Source organism: Candoia aspera, chromosome 1 (assembly GCF_035149785.1).
Source record: "Candoia aspera isolate rCanAsp1 chromosome 1, rCanAsp1.hap2, whole genome shotgun sequence".
NCBI classification, from domain to species: domain Eukaryota; kingdom Metazoa; phylum Chordata; class Lepidosauria; order Squamata; family Boidae; genus Candoia; species Candoia aspera.
In genome coordinates, this window is record NC_086153.1 from 227,678,931 (window position 1) to 227,693,322 (window position 14,392).

Genomic DNA, 14,392 nt, shown 5'->3' on the forward strand with positions numbered 1-14,392 from the left:
AGCTTTTGAGGAGTCTCTCTCTCTCTCTCTCTCAGAAGCCCAGGAGGCTTGGGCTTCTCCCATAAATACTGAGAACAAAAGCCACTGTGTCCAACTGCTTTCCTCTTTACCACCCATTTTCCCTTTCAGACACTGGCCAAGGGCAAGAGTATCAGCACAGATCATCTCAAGCTGTTCATATCTCGCAGGAAGTGGCAGGTAAAGAAAAAATACCTCCTGGCAGCTGTCAGTGTAGTGGCTGTTCTTTGGTTGATTGATCAGAAGTTGCCATTTTTCTCAACCAGAAATAATGGGGAAGGAGTGCATGAGACAGGGAGGCTCTGCTAAGCATAATTCCAACAGCTCACAGGTGCTCTTCAAGAGAATAAAATGAGTTTATTTTATTTATTTATTTTATTTTTATCCCGCCTTTATTATTTTTATAAATAACTCAAGGTGGCGAACATATTCAGCCCAACACATTTCACAGAGTGGTTGTTGTGGGGAAAATAGGAGGAGGAAAAAAAAATGAGTTCCATTTCTAACTCCCATGCTGTCCTTTAGAAAAATTCATACAGAGAAATGGAAAAACAGAAATCCCAGTATATTGTGATGTTTTGTAATATTTGTGTTTATTTACAAATATATAATTTATGCATGGCATAGCAGAGGCAAAAAGCCACTTGTTTCCCCTCCCCCCAACACAAATTCTCCCTCATACCCTAATTGATACTGTAGGAGTAAGTCCCACTAAATGTAGCAAAAGAAACTTCTGAATTATGTTTTATTTATCTCTAAAATATAGAGTGACAGTGTTCAGAGTGATGTACACTAAAAGTAGCTAAATTTCATATAAAATATTGGAAAACAATAAATCGGAACAGTCAGTGGACAGCCACTAACTAGCAAAGATCAAAATACAGAATTGCATTGTTAGTTGGTCAATGACCTTTAGTTGCAACTCTAACTTCAGATAACCAAATTAATTGTCTCTTCCAGTGTTTCTCAACCTGAACAACTTTAAGATATGTGGATTTCCCCATGCTGGCTGGGTAATTCTGGGAATTGAAGTCTGCATATCTTAAAGTTGCTCAGGTTGAGAAACACTGGTCTATTCTATATCATACTTCTCACACGTTTTTCATGGACATCTTAGAGAATGGTAATGCAGAAAAGGTTCAAGGGTGGTTCTACATGTCTTTGAGACATGTTTACTTCTTCTAAGGGTGACATGGAAAAAAAGAGTGCCACCAAAATTGTGTTATTATAAGAATGGGCAGCTGGTTCCATTTAAATGGGTCCTGAAAAATTATTTTAGTTTAGCAAATATTTTAACTGCTTAGCCCATACAAAACAGGTTGGGGGATACTATTACTGGATAGGCACAGCAACCAAATCTTTAAGGTGGAAGAGATGGGGGATTTGTGTTTCTTGGCCTGAGTTCCAGCACATTCCTTCTCTCTCTCTCTCATATACTTTTTCTACCCAGCGCTCCCAGATTAGCTACAAGTGTAACATGGTGCCACGGCCTATCCCTGAGCTTCTAGAGGACAAGTCCACCCACTTATCTATTGCTGTGCCACGTCTCCTAAAGGAAACATCAGTACTGTCCTCTTCTTCTGATTCGGATGACCCTGAAGAGCTACCCTATATTCCCATGCCCCACCAGCCTGAATTTTCTGGTTCCCGCATGTCCCTCACTGAGATTCCAACAGAAGAGGAGCCTGTGGGTCCAGATGGGGCTCTGGCAGAGGAGGAGGGTATATCCATGGACTGGCAGGATGAAGAGCAGAGAGGTACCACAGCTCCCAAGAGAAAGGAAGATGTGGAGTCATCTGTGAGGAAGCATAAGAGCATGCTGCCCCAGAAACGTTCTACGGAGGCTGAAGCAGCAGGCTCTTCTGACGAGGAGACTGGTGAAGTCCGGAAAAGGCCAGAGAAAAGGAGGGCCTTGAAGAAAGGTTCCAGCCTGGACTCTCCAGACGCATCTGACAAGGCCCTGCGGAAGGGAGAGCTGCGCCGAGGCAGTTCTGCAGATAGCGCCCTTTTGCTCAACCTTCCCTCAGATGAAGCTGAGTCCCCCTCCCGCCAAAGCTTGACCAAGGCAGCCTCCATGGAGCTGCCCCGTCGCAGCCCCAGCCCTGGCACGTTGTATCGCAGGAAAGGCGGCCTGCCTGAGGAAGAATATGCCCAGCGCCTGGAGCTCATGCGCCAGCGCTTACTGTGTGGCAGCCCTGTGGATGGCAAACTGAGTGGCTTACGGGGGCCCCTGTTAGAAACCCTTGGCCTTGAGAAGAAGGTCCTGCGGCCTCCCCGGTTAGACAAACAGCTGTCCTCAGGACACAAGATGGTGCGTGCAGCCTCTAGTGAGACAGCTCCACAGCACTTGCCCCCAGAGGGGCGCTTCCTCCAAAAAAGTAGCTCCTTCAGCCAGGGTGATGGAGAGCCCGTCACCCTGCACCGACGCTCTGGGGCACCATTGGAGATCCCCTTGGCACAGGCAGAGGCCCAGAGATTGAAAGAAACCCCATCCCTCTCAGCACTGAATGAGTCCCGGCCTCACACACCACATGAAACTCCCTCCAAACCACCCAGCCTTGAGATGGAGGTAGGAACAAAGTCCCTCACTAGATCTAGCCTGAGGAGACCTGTTCCCAGACAATCTGAGGAGAAGCCATCAGCCAGATTTGCCAAACCTGATACCCCAATGGCTGGGAAAGCCATGGGCTCCAAACGGGAATCAATACCACCCCTGCGAATCTCACCCACGCCCGGCCGCTCTGCACCCAAACGTTCTGCCTACGCTGAGGTCATGCAGTCCTTGGTTGGTGAATCTTTCCAAGGCCCTCACAGGGAGAGTGCCGAACTTTCCACTGCTGCTCCTCAAGGCGTGCTTCAGCTCTCCTCCACAGAGATGCCACCCTCTGCCATGGTCTCTGGCAAAGGGATAGCTCAGATGCCGACCAGGGAACTTCCCTCCCCAGCTGAGCACATTGCGGACATTGACTCTGAAGAAGTCTTTGAAGCCAAATTCAAGCGAGGCAGGGAAGGCTCCTTCAGCAGAGGCCGCAAGCTACTCTCCAGATCCGAGGAGCGGCACCTGGCCAGGCCCCTGGTGCAGGAAGAGGGCATTTATCGGCCAGGACCAGTGGGTGCTCCACTAGAACTTTCCAAACCTACGGCCCCCAAGCACCTGGGAGCACGCTCTCGTTCAGTGCAGGACCTGCATGAAGTGGAGAAGGAAGGGGGCTTCATTCGCAGGATGTCGATGCGTCTGCGCCGCACACCCCCTGCCGAGAGAAAGAAGGTCAAGGAGGAGGATGCAGGGGAAACAGGCCAGGGGCGCCAACTTTCTTGGGGCTTGGCTTCCAAGGACAAAAAGGACACAGAGGGCCAGCAGTCAGAGACTGGCTCCGGCGAATCCCCTGTCATGGCTGTACGCCGGAAAATTGGAAGTACCATGGGCCGCCTCTCCACACATCTACGCAGCCACTCCCAGCCACAGGCCGATGACGACCATCCTGTTGCTGCTGGTGACCATGTCAGGCAGCTTGAGAAGAGAGCTCCCTTCCTCTCTCAGCTACGCCGTGCAACTTCCGAGGGTGAAAACCTGCGACAGGTGGGCATCCCGCAGAACCAGCTGGCAGCCCAGTCTGCTAAGGTGCCCTCCACAGAATCTTTCCAGTCTGAGTCGTCCACAGGCAACGGTGAGCTACGAGTCATGACCTGGGATGGGAAGGGAAAGAGGAAGGGCCGCTAATTGAATTTATGGCCAGGCAGGCCCACAGATAAGATGCCTTCGCTGCTGCACTCTGCGTTTTTATTTATTTAATTTATTTATCGAATTTATCACCGCCCATCTCCCTCGCAAGGAGGGAGTCTGGGCGGTTCACAATAAAAACACTTTACCACAATATAATATAAATACTATACAATAATATCAATGAGCAATAAAAATATAAATATGTTAAAACATAATATGCATTGTAAGATACATTTGATAAGATTTACATCCTCTACCATATTCAAATATTCTCTATTCCTAAAGAACTATTAGTGAGGAGAAAATGTAAACAACATATTAATTTTGCATATATTGACACTTTTTGTGACCACGTTCAAACATTTCCCAACCATATATATCCTTGCAGATTCAAATGATATAGTCTAGCAGCCAACATTGTGCCTTTGTGCGTAATACCCTAAACCTGACTGCTGAATTAACCATTTTCTGGGTTCCCACAGTACATTGAACCCTAAACTCACTATGGTTGGTGGTGGTTCACAAAACCTAGCCAGGGTTAACACTAACACATTCAGCACATTGTGCAAATGCAGTCTGATAAGTCTTTACCTGACCTGCAAGGGTGTTTTGTTTTATTTTTTTTGGCCACCTGGGTTTGATAGGCTACATCTGCCCTTCATGTATTTTGCACTCTATCCCATAAGCTCCAATCAGCATGAAGAATAGTCAAGGATTATTCTAGTCTCCAAAGTTTGGGAGGATATCATCCATGATGAGAAAAGGATGGGAAAATGTTCCTGAGGCCTTCTTCCCTTTGGGAATGATAGCCACAGTCTACAATTAAGAAGCTCATTTGGCCTGCAGAAGAGACTCCGATACCTAAAGGAGGATTATAGTAGCACCTCCTGTCTTGCAGTTTTATGAAAATGGTGAAAGGTCCCCTGTGCCAGCACCGAGTCATGTCTGACCCTTTGCGGGGACACTGCTTTCGCGACCTTTTCTTGGCAGACTATAGAGCGGGGTGGTTTGCCATTGCCTTCCCCAGTCGTCTCCTTCCCCAGCAAGCTGGGCGCTCATTTTACTGACCTCGGAAGGATGGAAGGCTGAGTCGACCTGAGCCGGCTACCCGAGAATCCAGCTTCTGCTGGGATCAAACTCGGGTCGCGGGGAGAGTTTCGGGTGCAATACTGCCGCCTACCACTCTGCCCCACACAAGGCTGTATCTTGCGATTTTAGGGAAGCCATATTTCTCTGAGCTGAAGGGCAAGAGTGAAGAGCTGGGTGTATAAAAGATGAAAGTATGGCTATGGTGGGGTAGAGTACATGTAGCAAGTGTGAATAAGCCTTAGTTTTGCACACTCATCACAAGGAAAGCCAGGTTTGTGACCAACAGACTTGCCCCCCTCCCAAAAAATGAATTCTGTTGTTTTGGTCAAGGAAGGGACAGCCTATGTTTTTGCCTCTACAGTTTCCAGTGATGGCCACCGACGCAGCTCTCGCTGGGAACGCTGGAGTTTATCCCGCATCAAGAAGGACAGGGTGGCCTCTCAGCCCAATCTTCCTGCCAGCCTGAGAGGGGAGGGTGTAGTTATTGTCAGTCAACCTTACGTGCTCAGTGAATCTGGTATGTTTACGTCCTTTGGTGTCAGGGAAGGAGCACTTTTGAGTTGCTTGCTCCTCCTGTGTTAGGAAGTTTTTAACAGTTGCAGGAAGCCCCACAATAATGGAGGCTCCAGCTTGAGCTGGGCTTTTTTTTTTTTGGCAACCGGGGTCCGCACTTTTAAAAAACATTATTTTCAGCAACCAATCACCAGGGGAGAGGCGGGGTAGTGATATTACGATGTCACATTAGTGGGTGGAGCCATTTTTGTTTTGCTTTTCTTCCCCCCAACTTTAAGAAGTTTCGATTTTTTCTGTTCTGTTTTGTATTTTTGTATTTTTAGCTATTTTAGGTGCACTATGTTTACCCCAGCACACTTTGCCACTTTAGTTTTTCCTATCAGAAATTGGCAGGAAGCTGCATTGCAATTTTGTATGATTTGCTGCTTAATTTTAGGGCTGCAGTTCAGGAAAGGGGGTCAAAAAGGAGGTTCGGGATTGTAGATTGCCTATCCTCACTATTGGGAATCATTCCTATCCTGGTAATAAAAACTGGATTCTTGCCCAGTCCTTTAGTGCCAACTGGGTGATATTTCACAGCCTTTTCCAATGAGTACCTTTTATCTGTTTTCCTACTAGATTTCCCTCCTGTTTTCCACATAAAATTAAAGGACCAGGTATTGCTGGAGGGTGAGGCAGTGCAACTTTGCTGTCTTCCTGCTGCCAGCCCTGCACCGTGCATTCTGTGGATGAAAGGTAGGTTCTGTACCATAAGGAGAACATGTGTCCTGCATGCAGGCTATGATAGGCAAAGGAGCTACCCAGCTCCCAAGTCAAGAAAGGGGGAACCTGATACATTCTGGGTTGTCCCGTAAGGACTAGCCCATCCTTCTCCAATCTAGTATTCTTCAAATGTGTGGGAGTACAACTCCCATCATCCTCTGCAAGCTCTGCTACTGGCTATGGTGGCCGCAGGTAATTTACTATGCTGGGCATAGTAAAATTCAACCTTGAAGCTCCATCACTGAATTGAAATTTGTCAGAAAGGGGACACAACTGCAACACAAATTGATGAAGTGACTCAACTGTTAGAACTTTATGGCAAAAGTCTTAAATCCTTGGCCTGGACTGCCATCCCAATGGCTGCAGAGAGTTGGAATTCAGAATTAAATTGCATCAAAAACAAGCCCCTTCTGTTGGGTTAGACTAAACGTATGTCAAGTCCAACTTTCTGGGTGTGTTTACATAACATGACTAACTTAGCCTCTATTACTCCTGGATAAATTATTTTCTCTGTGATGTGGCACATGATCAGTGGAATGTAAATAGCCTTTGTTATATGGAGAGTAGCCATCTTGACCAATGTCCTTGTCTCTTATATGCTACTTGTAATGTCCTCCCTCCCTATCTGCAGTGTTGATGGCAGTTTTGCCTCCCCCCATGCACACCCCTCTGTGTGGGTGTGTACACCTGTACGTGGGTACACATGTATCTGTATGTAGGATTAAAAACAAAAGCAACTAAAAGCATACAGTAAAAAACTCCATTCTGTAGGTCCACAAGGCTTTTAACTCTGTGTGGCAGACAGGAGAATTAACCAATCAACCAGTCTCCTGAGTTCACATGATACAAACTAGCTAGTTTAAGAAGAGTCACCTGGGATTGCTTTAGGTTATTTGAGGACTGATCCTGATCTAAAAATGACTCTGTTAAGCAAGTCCTGTAAACTTCCCTCTGTAGTCACTCAGTGATAGGCCAGATCCAACTGGGAGAACCAGAAGATGAAGGGTGTGGGGCAGGAAATGTTCCAGCTTTGGATCAAGCTTATATGTTTGAATACATTGTTATCAGATGTGGGAAGCAACAGTAATGGAGCATAAATTTTGGAGGGTGATGAAGGGCAGTCTGTATCACTGATGTCCCTAGTGTGGTTGAGTGGACTATTTTCCTGTCTTCCACAGATAAACATGCCCTGGTTTCAGAGGGAGTTCTTAATATTGTGGCATGTAAGGATGGCCGTCAACTACTTACCATCTCCAAAGTCTCCAAGAAGGATGCAGGCCTGTATGAATGCAATGCTACAAATGCCTTGGGCACTGCCACTAGTTCCTGCACCATTGCTGTGGCACGTAAGAATAAACAAAGGTTTTCTAAAGACTCCCCCCTTGCTGAATCAACACTGATATCTCTGTCACATACATAGTTGCTGTGTCATGTTGCTCACTTCATTCTCCTTTTTGAAACCACTTGGAACAGGTCTTCCTGGGCGACCAGGCACTCCAGAAATTCCACAAAAGTACAGGAACACAGTTCTGGTGTTGTGGAGACCAGCAGACAGTCAGGCGCCCTGCACATACACACTGGAGCACAAGACTGATGGTAGGCACCTATTGGATGTGGCCGAGCGTGTCAGCCACAGAGATTCTAAAGGGCAGCCTTTCTGCTCAGCCCTTTGTGGACTGCCTGAAGCATTCTTATGGTTTTATCCGAAGAATTCTGTTTCTTTCTAATAAGTCTGCACTAATCACTTGCTCCCTCGAGGCTCTCCCCTTTGGTTTTTCTCCTCATTTCCAAACAACTGATGATGGAACGCAAAGGAGAGGATGTGTTTCCTTGTCGCCCTTCCCTAGCTCCTTGCATTCATTATAACTTACCTGTTGCAGGGATGTGCAACTCTTGGATGGCTGGAAGTCGCACCATTTTGCGCGGGAGGGGCCACCGTGAGAAGAGCAGGGACACCAAATGGCCAGGGTGGTGCTACGTATATTGGAAGGGGCGGATTTTCTGCATTTGGGGGATGGGGTTCTTTGCATTGTAAGTCAAGTTGTTAGTTAACTGCCTGTTACACTGCAGCTTAGGTGTTTTCTGTTTCAGAATGGGAGAAAACCATGCTGTCCATTTTTAGCAACCCTGCTTCTGAAATCTGGTGACAGCCAGAGAGAACTCAAGCGGGTTGTGGGTCATCATCCCTGATTCAGTGGACTAAGTCTGAGGACAATGGCCAAAAGACAAAATCCATCAGTCTGGAATGCTGGAAGTTTCTGAGGTTGGAAATATTTTCCTGCTTGGCACAGCCTCTTCACTTCCATTTCCAACGAGCCTCGAGGAAGCCATCGCTGACCACCATTACATGTACCTGGCTCATATTCACATTAGATTTGCAAAGCGAATTATAAGAGGTTGAAAATAATTGAGACACTTAAGGTGGCACAAATCATGATAGTCAAGGTCATTCTTGGGGTCTGCTTTTGTAAAGATACAACTCCTTTTTCTCTCCCTCAGGAGAACATGATTGGAAAATAATTAGCTCAGGCATTGCTGACTGCTACTTCAACGCAACAGATCTCCCTGTTGGAAGCACCATCAAGTTCCGTGTTGCCTGTGCCAACAAGGCTGGACAAGGCCCCTATAGCAATCCTTCCGGGAAAGTACTCATTGAGAGTGCAGGTGAGAAGGAGGAAAGCCTCATGTTAGATCAGTGTTTCTCAACCTTGGTAACTTTAAGATGTGTGGACTTCAACTCCCAGAACTCCCCAGCCAGCCCTTTGTGGACTACCTGAAGATGGCTGGCTGGGGAATTCTGGGAGTTGAAGTCCACACATCTTAAAGTTACCAAGGTTGAGAAACACTGTGTTAAGTTTTGTTAGGCTCCATTATTTCTTTAGTTAAATAAAGTTTTCAGAGCAATTTACAAATATACATAATGAAACAGACCTTACCCTCGGATTTACAGTCAAAAAGTTAATGCTTATCAAAAACGACTGAGAAGGAGGAGGAAAAAAACCTGATGATGGCTGAGTCATTTATCAGGATGGATGGGAATTTACCTATTCTATATTTGTACTCACATTAAAAGTTAGATGTGCATTGCTTCTATCTTTCTGAACTGGCACTTTCTCTTCTTTCCTATTGTTTACATGATACCTTTGCTTTCTGTTCATTAGCTTAACCTGCATCCTTTTCTCCCCACTTCAGAGTGATACCGTTCTTACGAAGTCTTTCTGGGGGCAATTCAGGAAGCAGGAGGCAAAGGGGCTGCCAGGAGGGGTTGTTTGGTGGTATCTCATCAAGCATGTTTCTTAGCCAACCCTCTGTGCTTGCCATATAGTTCCACATTCTGGAATATGCCTTCAACTGGCTGTATGTCCAACCCATGGCACCAAAATGCAGCTGCCTTTAATAGGAAGAATATTTCTTCCTTCACCTGGTTCTATTATAGTTGGCATTCCTACTTTGGAGAGGAGTCCAGCTCAGGATTCTCCCTAGCTTTGGGAAGGAAAGTGAGCCTAGAGTCTTCTACCTGTGCATTTTTCTTCCCATTCAGAACCCACAGCTGGCCATTCAGGTCTCCCTGCCAAGAAGAATAGAACAGCTCCAGAGAAAATGGCTTCAACCAGATCCACTCAGACTTTCCCTGATCAGACTCCCCAGCCAATGATGAAAAGCCCAGGTCCTCTATCAACCCCTAAGCCAGTGTTAGGACAGGCTCCTGCTGTGCCACAATTGACTGAAGCCAGTGAGGAGACATCTATGGCTTCAGAGAAAGAAAAGCTCCCAATCACAGCCCTCCTTCCATCTTCTCAGGACTCCCCCTCTTTGGAAGGTCCAACCACAACAAAGACTCCTTTCCCAGAATCAACATTAAAGCCTTCCAAGACACCATCTTCCCTCAGCACCCACAGTGTCTCAACTACCACCAAGGTTTTGCTTGCCCCAGCATCATCTCCTGGCTCTTCTGTCCCCAAGTTCTCCCCGATCTTGCCTGCACCTCCAACTTCCACAGTGGACTCACCAGGAACCATCTCCCCTAAAACTGTCCCATATGTTGCCACCTCTTTTGTCTCCATCCCATCAAGAGCACCTACCACAACAGATGATGCCCGCAGCCCCTCAGTCACCCCCACCACAGAAGAAATGCCTTCCCACACACGCCTTCTAAGGCGGAACATTACCCCCAGTAAGGATACTAGTAGTGGTGCCCGGGGCAGTCTCACTTCAAAGGATGAATCCTCATTGCGCCAAGGAGTTCCTCAAAAACCTTACACCTTCTTGGATGAGAAAGCGAGGTAAGGAATCGTTCATATCAATAGCAAAGCTGCCTTATACGGAATCATACCTCGGACCATATAGCCCGGTATTCTATCTTGCAAGTAGGTTCTCCAGCAGGTTCATAAGATGACATTTTCCCTTTCTTTTGGGGCTTCTTGGCCAGAGATCCCAGTGACTGAGCCTGAAGTCTTGTCATGGAAACCATGACTGAACTATGATTTCTGCAGTTTGATGTTTTAGATGCTATGCAGCATTGGGCCTTTTTGAATGGTAACAGAGGTTTTTGTACCATTGCCACAGTGGGGCTGATTGAGTTGAATAAAGCCTTGTGGCCCCCAAATCATTCCAACACCTTGTAATACTAGGATACACTGTGAACTGAGCTCCAGAGAACTTCCCTCTCCATCTTTATTTCACAGAATCATAGGGTTGGAAGGGACAATTTGGTTCATCATGTTCAGTCCCTTAGTAAATGCAGGAATCCAGATTAAATTATTTGATAGATGTCTATCCAGCTTCTTCTTGAACAAGTCTAGCAAAGGACAACTCAACACCTCAGTGGGTAATTGGGTCCACCGTTGAACTGCTTTACCCAATTTTTCTTAATATTCAACGGGAATCTGCTATTCCATAATTTACCATGATTTCATGGCCTGCACTTTGGGAAGGCAGAACAAGTCCTAGGCTGCTGCTTCTGACATCCTTTGAGGTACTTGAAAGAGCATTCTCACACCCCTATTCTGGCTTTTCAAGGCCAAATATACCAGGTTCCTCCTTGGAGGATTTATAGGACTGCAACTCCCAGGCTGTCAAGGAGCTTGTGGGTAGCCATGTGAAATCTGTTGCTAATCCCTCAAGCTCTGTTGATCCTCACCTGGAGTTCTGTTTTCCAAAGATGAATTTGCAAGGAGCTTTAATGATATGCTGTATACCCTTTTCTTTGACTAAGCATATTTCGTTAGTAGCCCTTCAATCACGTCCTTGAGCAGTAATGCTCAAAACAGCTTCAGATGTTTTTTGTGGGAGAGACCAAACAAGCGATTTACATTTCCTGTTTTCTGTTTTATATAATCCTTTGTAATGTCCAGAGCATAATTATTTTACCTCCACCTCTGTGATGGGCTGTGTGCTCTTACACATGTACCTGTTAGGACATCAAAAAGAAGTGTAGATAATAGGATGCATGATTCGCCCTTCTCATTTCTCTAGCAAGTGAAGCTATTCAAGTACTGTTTCACCAAGTTTTTAAAGGGAATGCCACCAGACTCTGGACTGATTGATTTTGCATTTGGAGGTAGTTTCACTAAACAGCATCCAGCCATGCACTTGTATGTTATGAATGTATGTTATGTGTGTCTGTGCAGGGGCCGTTTTGGAGTGATCCGGGAATGTAAGGAGAATGCCACAGGCAAGCGTTTTATGGCCAAAATTGTACCCTATGAGGCAGAAGGCAAGCAAAGTGTCCTGCAGGAATATGAGATCCTTAAGGGCCTGCACCATGAGCGCATCATGACCCTCCATGAAGCCTACATCACTCCCCGCTATCTGGTGCTGATAGCTGAATATTGCACTGGGAAGGAGATCCTCTACCACTTTGTTGACAGGTTTGCTGGGGCAAATGCTGAGAGTAAGACTTCAGGTTGTTAGAGAAGCTTTGTGTCTAACAGAGGCAAACAGGAACCTACAGGATTTGGACAGCAAGCAAAGAATTCCATAAAGAAAGAACAGGCCAAGCATGAAGAGCTTTGAAAGAATATGGTCACAACATGTTGGTTATTTGAAGCAAGTCCTTTGCGGCCTGAACCAGATTTAATTGGCAGGGAAATTTATTGTGGAGATGATCACTTATTCAAGGCAGGGCAATTAAATAAGATGGTTATACCTCTCAGCCACTGAACCTCAGGGCAAAAGGGAAATCTCTGCTTGATCCAAATATGTAAACATACATGACATAACCTGATTAAACTGATGCTCAAGCAGAATTCTAGCAGGGTCATAGTTTGAAAAATGGGGAAGCTTTCCACCTCAGGAAGGCAGGAAGGAGCATCACTTGTACCTTAAAATATTCATAATATGATGACCAATTATAATATGATGACCATGATTGAACAACATTACAGCAAGCTTCCCCAACCAAAGGGCCTCCAGAAGTGTTAGGATTGCAGACTGGGAATTCTAGGAGCTGTAGCCCCAACATGCTGTAGCTGAAGGGTATAGAATGGATGAAGACTGGCAGAAAGTCTCCAATGTGTTTATTTAGGGCTGATTATTTTCAAACAGGCAGTATAGTATAATTATACCAAGACAGACAGCTGGACTCCTCCATCCCCTTAATTTCATTTCTATGCCTACAGGTTCCGATACTCAGAGGATGATGTGGTGGGGTATATAACACAGATCCTTCAAGGGCTAGAATATCTTCATGGAAGGCATATCATTCACCTTGACCTGAAGCCTGAGAACATCATTGTTTCCCCCATGAATGTAATAAAAATTATTGACTTTGGTAGTGCCCAGACTTACAATCCAGTGGTTTTGCGACAGCTAGGGCGCCGTGTTGGCACTCTAGAATATATGGGTGAGTGTGTGCCTGTATTATATCTCTCTCTCACATGTATCATGCAAAAGGACCAGGGAAGCAAATTGCTTGTGGAAGAGGTGTGATGTGAAATAAACCTTTGAGATATGTAGGTTCGTCTCGAAATGTAGGTAATGGATTGGAGTGGCAGACAATGAAAATTTTTTTTTTAATTATTTTTATCCTGCCTTTATTATTGTTATAAATAACTCAAGGCGGGGAACATACCTAACTCTCCTTCCTCCTCCTAGTTTCCTCACAACAACAACCCTGTGAGGTGAGTTGGGCTGAGAGAGAGTGGCTGGCCCAAGGTCACCCAGCCAGCTTTCATGCCTCAGGCAGGACTAGAACTCTCAGTCTCCTGGTTTCTAACCTGCTGACTTTGGTACTAGACCCAGCTGGCTAAACCAAATTGCTAAGGAGACTGAGAGCAGAACAGGAAGGAAAGAACTACAAAACTTAGCTATAGGGTATTTGGTGAGATCCTAGCCCTAACCTTGTCCCATCATGTCCAGGGCAGAGCTGAAAATCCTATTCTTCTGCATGGCTGACACTGGGAGATGGGGGCAGGACTTTACTTGGGCTGCCAACCAAATACCCTCCTGCTAAGGTTTTAGATATCTTCCTAAAGCCAGAAATCTCAAGGCCACAACTCATATAAACATCTTACTTTGCTCATAATAAATAATTGCAAGCCAGTGTGGTATAATGGTTAAGTGCTGGACTAGGGGTGGGGAGATCCAGGTTCTAGTCCACCCTCAGCCATGGAGGCTCACTGAATTGCGTGGGGCAGTTACTCTCTCTCACCCCAACCTACCTCACAGGGTTGTTGTTGTGAAGAAAAACAGGAGGAAGGAACACTATGTACACCAGCTGGAGCTCCTGTACAAAAGGCAGGATATAAATTTAATAAATCAATAATCAGTGGGATGATGTTCCTTTGAAGATCGATTGAATGCCTGTGCAAACTGGCTGTAGCTGTACCAGCCTTTTTGTGATCACATTTTACTCGGTTATAGTCCATATTCCTTTTTACCCTGTCTCTGACTGGTCTGACCAAATATTTTTGCTCTGAACTCTCCTCCTCTCTCTCACCCTATAAATATGGATTGGCTTTAAGATTCCTGGTCCATGAGACTCATATCTTCCCTCTTGTTGCACTGAGGCAATATGGCAATAGTACGCTTCCTTGTCTTGCACATATTTAGCCCGTCTCTCTGTATTCGCAGCTCCAAATGTAAAGCTGTTTATTATAGACAGCTTTGTTTGCCACTTGAGATGCACAAGGGAAGCAATGAGGTGTGACCCAATAAAGCTGATGAGTTTATTCAGTATACTAAGTGAAAGCCCTTCTGAGCACAATCTGGAATTTGGCACTGCAGGCCATCTACGGAGAAAAAAGAAGTTCTTTCTTTTCTTTGCAGCTCCAGAAATGGTGAAGG

The 14,392-nt window shown here is 45.7% G+C and overlaps 1 protein-coding gene across 1 annotated transcript in view; it reads left to right on the forward strand.

Moving 5' to 3' along the window:
• Nucleotides 1-14,392, forward strand: part of SPEG (striated muscle enriched protein kinase) — a 120,620-nt gene that overhangs the window by 103,186 nt on the left and 3,042 nt on the right. Inside the window, exons 29-39 of the mRNA XM_063288953.1 lie at nt 130-198; nt 1,469-3,686; nt 5,193-5,348; nt 5,963-6,079; nt 7,285-7,452; nt 7,580-7,702; nt 8,606-8,770; nt 9,648-10,389; nt 11,737-11,976; nt 12,727-12,950; nt 14,375-14,392. The exon at nt 14,375-14,392 is cut by the window's right edge and continues 58 nt beyond it. Coding sequence (XP_063145023.1) covers nt 130-198; nt 1,469-3,686; nt 5,193-5,348; nt 5,963-6,079; nt 7,285-7,452; nt 7,580-7,702; nt 8,606-8,770; nt 9,648-10,389; nt 11,737-11,976; nt 12,727-12,950; nt 14,375-14,392 — 4,240 coding nt within the window. The remainder of the gene's footprint in view (nt 1-129; nt 199-1,468; nt 3,687-5,192; nt 5,349-5,962; nt 6,080-7,284; nt 7,453-7,579; nt 7,703-8,605; nt 8,771-9,647; nt 10,390-11,736; nt 11,977-12,726; nt 12,951-14,374) is intronic.